The following is a 12030-nucleotide window of genomic DNA, read 5'->3' on the forward strand; positions in this document are numbered from 1 at the left end:
TATTTTTCTTCCACTGGAAAATATCCATAATGCCTAATCACATTAGGTGGGGCATGAAGTGTGATATAGTGGGAAAAAAATGCTGAATTTAGAATCAAAGGACCTGACGTGGGATCCCACCTCTACCTCTAGTAACATATTATCTGTGTGGCTTTGGGCAAGTTACTTAAACTTTCTGATCTTCTGTGTTGTCATCTGTGAAATGAAGGGATTGGACTAAATGACCCTAAGGTTTAGCTCTAAATCTATAATTCTATGATATCTTGGTCTACATAACTTTTATCTGGTTCTTGCCTTTGCCTCTATCACACTCTACCTTATACTTGTTTGGGACCCCGCCCAATTAAAGGTTAAAACTCCATGGAGACATACTGTGCTGCTTATTGTTTTTCACTTTTGTGCTCTAAGCTAAATAGTGTCCTGAACATAGTAGGTACTTAGTAAATATGAACTGATAGATCCATTTATTAATAAATCAAGTGATTAATAATAGAAGAAATTTCTGAGATGGAAGTTGCTGGCTCCTGCCACGAGGACTGTTAGCTCCATCATCATCATCAGGTCATTGTAAGTAGACTGACCTTGACCTCCCCACATCTATGATCATAATGAAACAAACCTGAAAATAGGAACAACATAGTTGTTTGGGAAGATCCCAACTCTTCCAGTGACCAAGGACACACCCTTAAGCCAGCCCTCATGGTACTTTCCAAGGACCCGGATGCCTTCTCCTTTTTGAAGATCTAATTCATCTGGTCCATGGGCTGAATAAGAATGCAGAGCAACAAACCTGGAGAAACAGAGGTATCCTGGTGAGGAGAATGGAGACAGTAAAGCCTGCTTGGTGGAACTCATCCTCTATCCCCCCCAAATAATGACCAAGGATCATCTTGGGTGAGGGCGTGGGACCTGGCAGAGGTCAGAAAAGAAGATACCCGTTTGACTCCTTCTCTTTACAAAACGACAGTGAATGCACTTTTTTTTTCTAAAGAGGAAAAGTCAAAGGACCCAGGTTGACAGAGAACAGAAAAGAGAAGACTTGTCAGGGGGAAGAATATTATACTTTTTTAGGTCTAAGAACAGGGTGAGTAACAACATTCTCCATATTACCTGTATCACCTCTATCTCACAAGGATGTTGTAAGGAAAATGTTTTGTATATTGGAAAGGGTCACAGATTAATGCGAGTTAATATCACTTTATATTATTTCCATCTGCACAGAGGACAGGACAAAGGGGAATGGATTTTATGCCACATCAAAAAAGGATTTAGAATTAGGGAATCTCAGAACTGGAAAGAACTTCAAAAGCTCAAAGGGTCATAGAGATCTCAAGCTGGATAGAACCACAAAGGACACCTAATTCAAACATTTCATTTTACAGATTAGGAGACTGGACCTAGAGAGTTTTGGTGACTTGCCCAAGGCCACACAGGTCATAATCCTCAGAGAGGGGATTTGAATGCTGGTTCTATGACTGCAGACCTAATTATCTTTCCACTGTATCAAGCTAACTTATAAATTTGAAAAAGGATCTTCTCTACAAAATACCTGACAAAATGGTCCTCAATCTCATCCTTGCTTGAGAGAGGGACATTAGAAAGAGTGTCTTGATTTTGAGTTATAGTAGTAGTGTGCCACAGCCAGTTTGAAATGGCTTGTGATAGCTGATTGTTGAATGTTTAGCATGAGAATTTATACCTCAAAAATCAAATATGCTATGAATTAGGGCTTGTTTTGTTTGCCTATTATTGTTTTTATTGGCTAGACTTAAGGAAGTGATGGAGAAAATGTTACTAATGCAAACTAAAACTGTATTGTGCATTTTTTCTTAAAAAAGGAAAGCTGGTTGTTAAAACATTTACCAGCACACCCCCGGTTATGTGACACCGTAAAATGCTATTAAGAGAGACTGTACAATGACATACTGGGGGTTTTAAAGACAACTTGAACTGGAAGGGTCCATAGAAGTAATCTATAACAACTCCCTCATTTTAGAAATGAGGAAACCGAGGCTCAGAGAGTTAAATGACTTGCCTAAGATAACTTAGGTAATAAGTACTGGAATCAGGATATCAACTAAGACTTCTCAATTACCATTGAGCACTTTTCCCATTGTACCACACTACCCCTTCCAAGTTATTGCCTGAGATAGTTCAAGAGCACTGTACTTCAAGTGGAAATAGTTGTTGTCAGGATCCTGGAAGAGCTAAGAGGGACGTGGCATGGTTGGCCTCTCTACGTCCTTTCTAGCCCAAGAAACAAAGGATTTTATATCCATACTCACATATTAGCTGATATGTGTTGCTGGGAATAGGGAAGGTTGACAATTGCAGCAGAGTGTCCGAGGGATCCAGATGTGTTGTAGTAAGTGCTGACCTATAATGTACACACACACACACACACACACACACACACACACACACACACAAGAGACAGCAGAGTATTAATCAGATGAGCTTGCCAAGACTTTCCCTTGGAATTTAGAACAATTGCGACGACACACCTGGGAAGAAACAGTTACACCCTTTTCAGATGAAGCTCCTCTTTGTGGGGAGGAACCCTGCAGTAGTAGCACGTGGCATCTTGGAGAGTGACCTTTTTAGCATCAAGCCTCAAACTCTTGCTGAGAATGGTATATGAGGACCTGGCAAATCTAATCCTACAACAACTCTCTTCACCTTCTCTCTTTCTGCCCTTTCACCCACTCAGAGGTTCTTCTCCCCACAGAAGATTCCCAGTCTCCATTATTTATGCTTCAGTGGGGATTCCTGTGTTCCCTGTATTCCCTCTGCAAGGGAGTTTTGCACTTGAAGCATCAGTTCTTGTTGCTGAATGAAATGAAAGGCTATTTAGTGTACTGGACTTCAGAAAAAAGTCCTGGGATTTTCAATAATAGGTATGACATTCATTAGCTATGTGACCCTGGGTGAGTCACTTAACTTCTCTGGAGCCTCTGTTCCTTCATCTGTAAAATGAGGGGATTAGAGTATGTGACCCTCTAAGTCCCTGCCAGTTCTAAATCTATGGTCCTATGAGTAATGAAAAAGGTTTTCTTTCTTCCAAAAGGCATTTCAAGAATTAATGTGGTATACCAGGGGGTATTTTGCGAAAAGGATAGGGGAAGTCTTTTGTTGCCCCATGTAGATGGCCAACAACTTTCCCTATGCTTCAGGGGCCAGAAACAGGTAGCAAATAACTTGCTGATAAACACATATATAAAGTTCAGAATGGATAACCCATAGGGAGATAACAGAGAAATGACAATTTATTTTTGTTATAGAGAACTGGTGTCAAACTCCAGGAGAACCAGGGGCCGCTAAGCCATACATAAGGATCCCAGCAGGTCACATATCAACGTGGAAAACCACATATTAACATCATCTACATTCTGTTGTATTTTTATTTTGTTAAATATTTCCTCAGCAAGTGTGTTGAAGGGAGCCTGTTTGACACTTCTGCTAGGGAGCCAAAAAAACACAGCTGGGGTTTGATCCTCTGTATGTAGGGTGGGAAATTCTCCCCTTGTACTCCCATACACCCCTGCCCCACTCAAGGAGGCTGCCTGCAACATTTAATCAGTCACTAGGCAGAGTTCCCAAGGGTACAGATCTCTGTTTCATCTCCTTTGCTTACCTCTGGAAAAGTCTAGCAGGTACAGATTACCCTACAGGGCCCTGGACAAACTGCCCTCTGGCAGTCTGAGTCTTCACACTTATTCCATGTATCTGCTTAGGACTGTTACACTTATTTATACATGTATAAATGAGCTGACAATGCTCATTTATTACCGTAGGGCTGTCTGTCCCTGGGATCTTAGGTGCAACATGTATGTGTGTTATTGTGAGCATTTCAACAATTTTTTCAAAGGACTAGGGCTGGAAGCGACTTTAGAAATCATCCCTTCTAACCCTTTCATTTTACAGCTGGGGAAACTGAGATCCAGAGAAGTAAAGTGACTTGTCACATAGTTAAAAAGAGGTAAAACTGAGCTCTGTGACCACGTCTTCTGATCCTGAACCCAGGATATTTAGCATGCTATTTCTATGTATGAGAAAGTCTATATGTCTATGATTCCATGTGTGTATGCATGCACACATATATGTATATTCACATTCATGTATGTGTGAATGTTGAAACAACTCCATTCATCTTGTATCAAGTTATCCAGTCAGAAATCATTCTACTGTCTCTCATCTGGGTACTTTTTCCATTGCACAGAGTTGTTCTGAGGTTTGCAACCAAATATTGTCAAACCGGTTTTCTCAAAATAAATATAAAATATAAAAAAGGAGGTGCTTTGGGCTAAGCTGCTAGCTGCTCTGCTTACCCATAGCAAGGCAAGGTAAGGCCCTGCTGGTTTTGGGAGAGATGCCAAGGAAGCATCTTATTAAATGGAAGACTAATCTGGTGTTGGTGGATATTGCTAGAAAACTGATTAAACAGGATAAACTTCATTTAACAACCATGACTTTCAAATGTTAGGTTTGAGCTGAAAATCCCTTCAATCCATAAACATTGCTAATCGCCTAACAAGGAGGGAACCACTGGAGTACACAGAAGCAGATTTCATCCTGTGGTTTGTCCTGTCCTTTGCCATTGCTGACTTAAGTAGGGGTCTATGGGTAAGGGTTAAACTCCTGCATGGAACCTAAGAGGGAAAAAGAGTGTGCATTTATGACCAAATGAGCATGGGGAGGAAAGGGAAAATGTCTAGTTTGGGTCTTTGTGTTTCTGTGTGTGAGAGGAAAGTAGGAGGGGAAAAGGAAAAGAGAGAGAGAGATAGACAGAGAGACACACAGAGACAGAAAAGGAGGATAAGAAAAAAGGAGGAGGAGGAAGAGAGGGAAAGGGAGAGGGTGAGGGTGTGTGTGAGAGAGAGGACAGGGGGGAAGTGAAGATATTCAGAGATAGGAGATGGAGGAAAACACAAGTATAAAGACAGATGAAGAAAGGATACAGAGGAACAGAGATAGACTGAAAGAGGCAGAGAAGAACAATTGCAGATATGATAAGGAGAGGAAGACAAATAAATAATAAGATGGAACTTTGACTTTTTTTGTTATTTTGCTTTTTGGAAGGGCAATTGGGGTTAAGTGACTTGCCCAAGGTCACACAGCTAGTAAGTGTTAAGTATTTGAGGTCATATTTAAACTTAGGTCCTCCTGACTCCAGGGTCAGTGCTCTATTCACTGCTCCACCTAGCCGCCCACTGAAACTTTGACTTTTGAATGAAATCAAGTCTATTCCTACTACTTGGAGTGAAGTTAGAGATAACTAGCTTTTATTAGTAAATGGGTAAGATGATTGAACTGACATATCAGTCAGTCCTGGCTCCAGAGCTCCAAGTTCTTATGGCCTGAGTAATTCAGTAGGAGGATCAATCAGTCAACAAGCATCTATTAAGCACCCACTATGTGCCAAGAACAAGTATTTATTAAATACCTACTATGTGCCAGCACTATGCTAACCATTGGTTACAGAAGCAGAAGCAAAAGACAATCCTTTTCCTTAAGGAACTTGAAATTTAAATGAAGGCTGCAACAAGCTAACAAATATGCACAAACAATATAAGGGTAGATAAGAAATGATTAATAGAGGGAAGGTACTAGAGTTAAGAGGAATTAGGAAAAGGCTTCTGATTTTTGTTGGTACTTGAAGGAAGCCTGGGAAGCCAGGAGGTGGAGATGCAGAGGGAGAGCATTCCATACTTCCTAAAACTTGGATTTGATAGCATTTTGTTTCCTAAAGTTTTTGGTGTACTTGTAAAGAACACTGATTTGGGATCTAGGAGGCCTGATTTCTAAGCCTTGCTCTGCCACAAACTCCCTTAACAGCCTTAAGCCAGTTGTTCAACCTTTATATTTTTATTTCATCTGTAAAAGGGTGTTAGATTAGATGATGATACGTAAGTCCTAACATTCTATGATCCTACATCAAACTTCTCCGCCTGGCTTTTGAGATCCTTTGCAATTTAGCTTGAGGCCCATCCATCAATATGCCCTGAAGATAAAAATTCAAAAGCAAAGACACAAATGCCCACAAAGCATTTACATTCAAGTGTTATTGTTCCATAGTTTCAGTCCTATCCTACCATTTGGGGTTTTCTTGGCACAGATACTGGACTGGTTTACCATTTCCTTTTCCAGCTCATTTTACAGATGAGGAATCTGAGGCAATAAGAAGTTAAGTGACCTGCCTCAGGTCACACAGCTAGTAAGTGTCTGAGGCTGGATTTGAATTCAGGTCTTCCTGACTCCAGGCCCTGCACCAACTAGCTGCTTCTTTCATACATGAAACCTTTCCTAATCCCCCCTCCCACCTGGCTGCTCATCCCATCTTACCATCTCTTTCCCTCACACTCCCCCAATATTTCATAGATATTTTGCCTTTACTTTTTTGTATACATGTCCTTTTTCCCACCAGTAGAATGTAAGCTCCTTGAGGGACAGAGATTCCTTCATTTTTGTCTTTGTAATCCCATCCTGGCACCATGACTGTTACAGAGCAGGTAAGAAATAAATGTAGAAGTAAATAAGTAAGGGGCATCTCCTCTTCCTAACTTCATGTGTTGCTGTAAGGGTCAAAAGAGAAATAACAGAATTTTCATTTTTTGATTAAAAATGTTAACTATGTGAATAACACTGTGGGAATACAAAGATTTTTGGGGAAAAAGTCCCTGTGCTTAAGGAGTTCACTGTCTAATAGGGAGATTGATATGTACATAAATGAGTATGATACAAGTTAGATATATGATGGTAAAGAGAGATACACAGAAACTACTAGGGGAAAACTGGAAGAAAGAGAGATCACTTTTATGTGTAGGAGGCTCTCACTCCAAGAAGGTTTCAAGGAGTAGAAGGTATCTGAGCTGAGCCTCAGAAGAAGAGGAGAATTTCAACACGCAGAGGCTTGGAGAGAGGCAATGCTAAGTATGGGGTGAGGTTCGAGAGTACAAAGCAAGTCAGGGATTTGCTAGGACTATTTGGATGGAAAGTAAAATTCTTCAAGTGGGATAATTCTGTCAGCTATGAAACAACTATCCTGAGACTCTGCTCTCCTCACTCGTGAAGCCTTTAGGAACTTCCCCACTATCTTTTGGCCAATAATCTTGCTGCCTGCAGTTACCTCTCAGTCCCTCTTCAACACAAACCTTTCTAGTTCTGGAACCATTATCAATTCAATACTGCTACTGATACTGTAAAAGAGTGTATCTGATTGTTCCCCTCTGGGTCTGCTGAGTATCCCCAATACTTAACAAACCTAAGTAGCCCCTTTTGACTTGGATCACTCCCATTTCTGTATTTGTCTCCCCTTTACTTGAATGTAAGGGCAGCTAGGTGGCTCGGTGGATATTGCTGGGCCTGGAGTCAGGCATCCAGGTTTGTAGACTTGCAGTCATCTTTGACTCTCCTTCCTCTCCCTCACCTCCCACATCCAATGAGTTGCCAAGTCTTGTCAAGTCTATCTCCTTGACATCTCTCACATATTTTTCTTTTCACTCACCAAATTGTTTCTATTTCAGGGACTCACCATCTTTCACCTGGAATTAGGAGTCAACAGACTCCTAATTGGGCTTCCTGCCTCACCTTCTTCCCATCTCCAAATCATCTTCCACGTAGTTTTTGGTCTGACCATATCTTTCCCCTACTCAAAAAGTGCTTTGTAATCTGGCTCCAGACTGCCTTTCCCACTTCATGCACACATCATTCCCTTCACACATTCTGTACTTCAGACAAATAGTCCTACTTGTTCCATCTACCACTTCTGTACAAAGGCTGTCACTCCCCCATGCCTAAAATGAACTTCTTCATTGTTGCCTTTTGGGATCTCTAACTTCCTTCAAAAAAATCAGATGCTTCCAAGATGCTAGTGCCTCTCCCTCCCCCTCAAATTGCTTTGTATTTCCTTTGTATATATAATGTATTTCCTCAACTGTTGTTCATGCTATTTCTTTTGTCTTTGTATTCTCAGCATTAGCACACAGTAGATTACTTAACAAATATTTGTTGATTGAGATTAATTTTGAAGGACACTTTAGATGTACTTACATATGTACATGTTGTCTCCTCCAATAGAAAGTAAGGGTCTTAAAGGAATGGACTGTTTCATTATTGTCTTTGGATACCCAATAAACGGTCTTTGACATACAATAGATAGATGATCTTTGACGGATGGATAGATTCTACGAGACTGAGGTGTCTACGGATAGATTCCAGCCAATGGTAAGATGTTCAGAGAATATGATCAAAGCATTGATCTCGAGCAGTTCAAGAACATGGACCACCACCTAAGGATATGCTCCACTATAAAATTCCCTTCACTTCAATTCAGCAAGCATTTACTAAATACCTACTATATCCAAAGTAGAGAGGTAGACTGGTGTGTTGGAGCTGGTCTTGAGTCAGGAAAACCTGGATTCAAATCTCAGTTCTGGCACACTTTAGCCATAGGAACCTGGACAAATCACTGGGCAGTTGATGCCCCAGGCAATTTGTTAGGATTATCACCTGTAGAGAGGTGCTGATATGCACTGGTAGAAGTTCTTCACTAGGAGTTCCCTACACTGATGAAAAAATAGTAATGGCTGCTATTTATACAGTGCTTTAAAGATTACCTAGTCTTTATCAATATTATCTCATTTGATCTTTAGAACAACCCCACAAGTTAGGTGTTATTATTAACCCCATTTTACAGATGAGGAAACTGATACTGAGATAGGAAAGTGACTGATGGATAAGTCGCATGGATACTAAATGTCTGAGGCAGGATTTGAAATAATAGGTTCAGCTGGAAGGAAGGAAGGAAGGAAGGATAGAAGGAAGGAAGGAAAGAAGGAAGGAAGGAAAGAAGAAAGAAAGAAAGAAAGAAAGAAAGGAAGGAAGGAAGGAAGGAAGGAAGGAAAGAAGGAAGGAAGGAAAATGAAGGAAAACAAAGGAAAAGAAAGAAAGAAAAGAAGGAAGGGAAAAAGGAAGGAAGAAATGAAGAAAGAAGGAAGGAAGGAAAAAAGAAAGAGGAAAAAAGAAAAAGAACAAAAGAAAGAAGAAAAATATCCAGAGCATTCATTTTCCAGAAGGGTAATGCAAGACTCAAATCACTAGCTGGTCCTAGAACCAGGGCTTCTGACTCCCAGTCCAGGATTTGCTGCATGGTTCCATGATGTAACATCTCCCTTTCCTGAACTCACTGTTCCAGTGATAAGCGAGACTGTTCATAGGAAGCAGCTTTAAAGTCCTCAAAAGAAAAATTCTGCATAAATTTAAGCTGTTATTATATTGTGCTATGACTGTAGCTATCACTAACTTCATAGACAGTAGCCTGAGTAATAAGCAGAGTATAAAGTTCATTCTCTTTTTCTTTTCTTTTTTTGCTCTGTGGAAGAGGCAACTTCTAGATGAGGTCATCACCCCAGAGCTGCCACATTGATCACTCTTCCTATCAGCATCCGTCTCAGTGCCAGCAGAGTCCTCAAGCTACCCCCTTCCCCAACCCCCACTTGTTCTTTATGAGCAGGGAGCAGACAAGTGATGTTTGTTTGCCTGAGAGTAAAAACATTCTCTGAGAAAGGGAACTAATCTATCTTTCCCAATGAAGCGGGGCATTGTGAGCTGTCAGGACGGGGCCTCTCAGGCAGAACTCATAAAACATCCATCAGAAGAGCTAAAGGACACAGCTACTACAATGATGGAAAGACTTCTTTTCATTTTGCTTATTCTTAGCAGATACCTTTGCCTATTTTGCACCACTCTGATGTTGATTTTGTGGAAGAAATTTTCCTTCCTCTTCTGTGTGATTTTTCCACAGTGGGCATTACTGGTCCAATTCTGAACTTCTGAAGGTTTGGTAAGAGCAGCTGGGCACTGTGAAACTATGTTTAATTAAAGTGAGTTTGATGAAAGTAAATAGGGTTAGCTACTCTTCACACATCTTCAGGTGCTCTTTCTATAAGCTTCACAGGCTCTAGGCACTGATGGCTATAGCAGCTCTCTGGGAGGAAGATATAACCTGGATTCACCAGCTGTGCTCGTTCTTCTTACTTTGGTGTTAAAATAGCTAAGAAAAAAAATAAAATTGTAGGAGCAAATATGGCAACCAGGTCATTTACTCTATTAGTGCACTGTATTTATGGCTGTTAACAGAGGAAAAACAGAATGAATAATTAAGAGATAGGGTGCAGTTTTCCAGAAGATGTTTAGCATCAGGCTTTTGGGGGATGGTCCATCTTTTTGTACTTTTTTTGGGGGGGTAAGAAAAGGAAAGATGGATAGGAAAAGGAAATCTTTCGTTCAATATAGTGGAGTATATACTTAGATGGGGCTCCAATCATTTTATTTCATTGAAGAATGGCTTGGAATTTTTCTAGCCTATAGCTTTATTCTTGATTTTAGATTAGAGAGCAAAGACAAAAATGTCTAATTACTGGACCACATAGTTTCAATCCACATCCTCAGCAAATCCTCAGCTAGCTGGTAGGAAGGAAACCTTCCTAGGGTGGTAGTAGAAGAGATATTAAAATCCCAAGGGTTCTTAATCTGAGGCCTGTGAAGTTTATATATATATATATATATTTTTTTTTTTTTAAGCAATCAGGGTTAAGTAACTTGCTCAAGGTTACACGGCCAGTTATTTCTGGGTGTGGTGCTGAGTATCTGAGCCCAGATTTGATCCAGGTCATCCCGACACTGGAGCCGGTGCTCTTACTTGCTGAGCCACCTGGCCACCCTGTGAAGTTTTTTTTTAATGTTGATAATTGGTTTCCTTTGTAATCCTATGCATTTTATTTTGTGTACTTAAAAATAGTACTCTAATAAAGAGGCAATAGGTTTTACCAGATTGTCAAAGGGATCTATGATACAAAAAAGGTTAAGAAGAACCCCAACTGTGAATTGACTGGAGGAGGAGGTGTGAGGAAAGGATTGGCAATGAATGTGATTGTGTTGGACTGGAGTTAAACATGAAGGCTTCCATCTCTGGGAGGTTCTAAAGCCAGCTTTTCACTCTATGACTCAATTTCCTTCTAAAAAAGATTCAGTTGTGGGCTGTTGGACCCTTGTACAGGTTCATTGATGGGACTATTTTTTGTATTCTGTGGCTTCCTCTGAAGGGCGAGGCCCAGTAATTCTGTTGCCCAGCACTGCCTTTGACTTCATGCCAACAGCAGAGTACACTATACCAAATATGAAGCTATAAAAACAAAGCCAGCTTCTGTCAGCTCTGTCCATTTCTTTTTCTCTTCTTTTCACTTTCAACACAATATATTTTAGAGATAAAGAGCCTATTGTGTCTAAAGTAGACTGGCATTCAACAGCACCAAGGCAGAGGCTGATAGAATAGGTGCTGTGAGTGCATGCTGCATGGCCAGTTTCAATTATAATCCTGACACTTCAAGTCATAGCAATCCATATGAAGCAAAAGCACCTGAGTCTGATAATGCTTATATTTGTACTTTCACATTAAGTCAATGGCAAGTGGGACCCCATCCAGCTTGATATGCAACTGCATTTTCTGTCCTGCTATTCATGGGGTCTAGTCCCTCATGTTTTTTATTCAAAGCCAAATTGGCAGTCTCTGATCATGCAACAATTCCATGCTAACACCCATCTCTGAAGTCTACGTTATAAGTACCATTTCCCCTTGGAAAGTGCAGTATAAGTAGGCAGTATGATGGTGGGGCTTACTTCTTGAGCTGAGACTCAAAGGAAGATGCACAGAAAGAGAATGCTGATACTACAGAAAGCTATTCCATGAGGTGTGGGGTTGTAATGGTAATAGAATATAAAGATCCCCCTGTATTGGCTTGGTTTTTGGGTTGAGTGTTAAAACCCAGAGCTTGTGAATCCCACTTGTGGGATGGACTAGTTGACGTGAAGAGAAAGGGATGAGCTGGGAGGAGCTGGTGCGGGGGATTTAGAGAGAGGCACAAGCAGAGAGAAGGCCCAAGCAGAGGAGGTCAGAAGAACTTTTGGGGAGCAGTATCGTGGAGGCAGAGAGAGAGAGAGAGAGAGAGAGAGAGAGAGAGAGAGAGAGAGAGA

General features: G+C 40.7%; 1 protein-coding gene across 8 annotated transcripts in view; it reads right to left on the reverse strand.

Moving 5' to 3' along the window:
* SH3RF2 (SH3 domain containing ring finger 2) overlaps positions 1-12030 on the reverse strand; it is a 170250-nt gene that overhangs the window by 32542 nt on the left and 125678 nt on the right. For 6 of the 8 annotated variants that reach the window (XM_069102681.1, XM_069102682.1, XM_069102677.1 and 3 more), the window contains 2 exons: positions 2286-2377; positions 620-790 (listed from right to left, as the gene is read on the reverse strand). In XM_069102681.1, the coding sequence (XP_068958782.1) occupies positions 620-790; positions 2286-2377 (263 nt within the window). The remainder of the gene's footprint in view (positions 1-619; positions 791-2285; positions 2378-12030) is intronic. The other 2 variants (XM_069102683.1, XM_069102684.1) reach the window with 1 other exon arrangement.

This window comes from Petaurus breviceps, unplaced genomic scaffold (genome assembly GCF_028583685.1).
Source record: "Petaurus breviceps papuanus isolate PSGF00001 unplaced genomic scaffold, PetGlider_PUasm1.0 551, whole genome shotgun sequence".
Taxonomy (NCBI): Eukaryota; Metazoa; Chordata; class Mammalia; order Diprotodontia; family Petauridae; genus Petaurus; species Petaurus breviceps.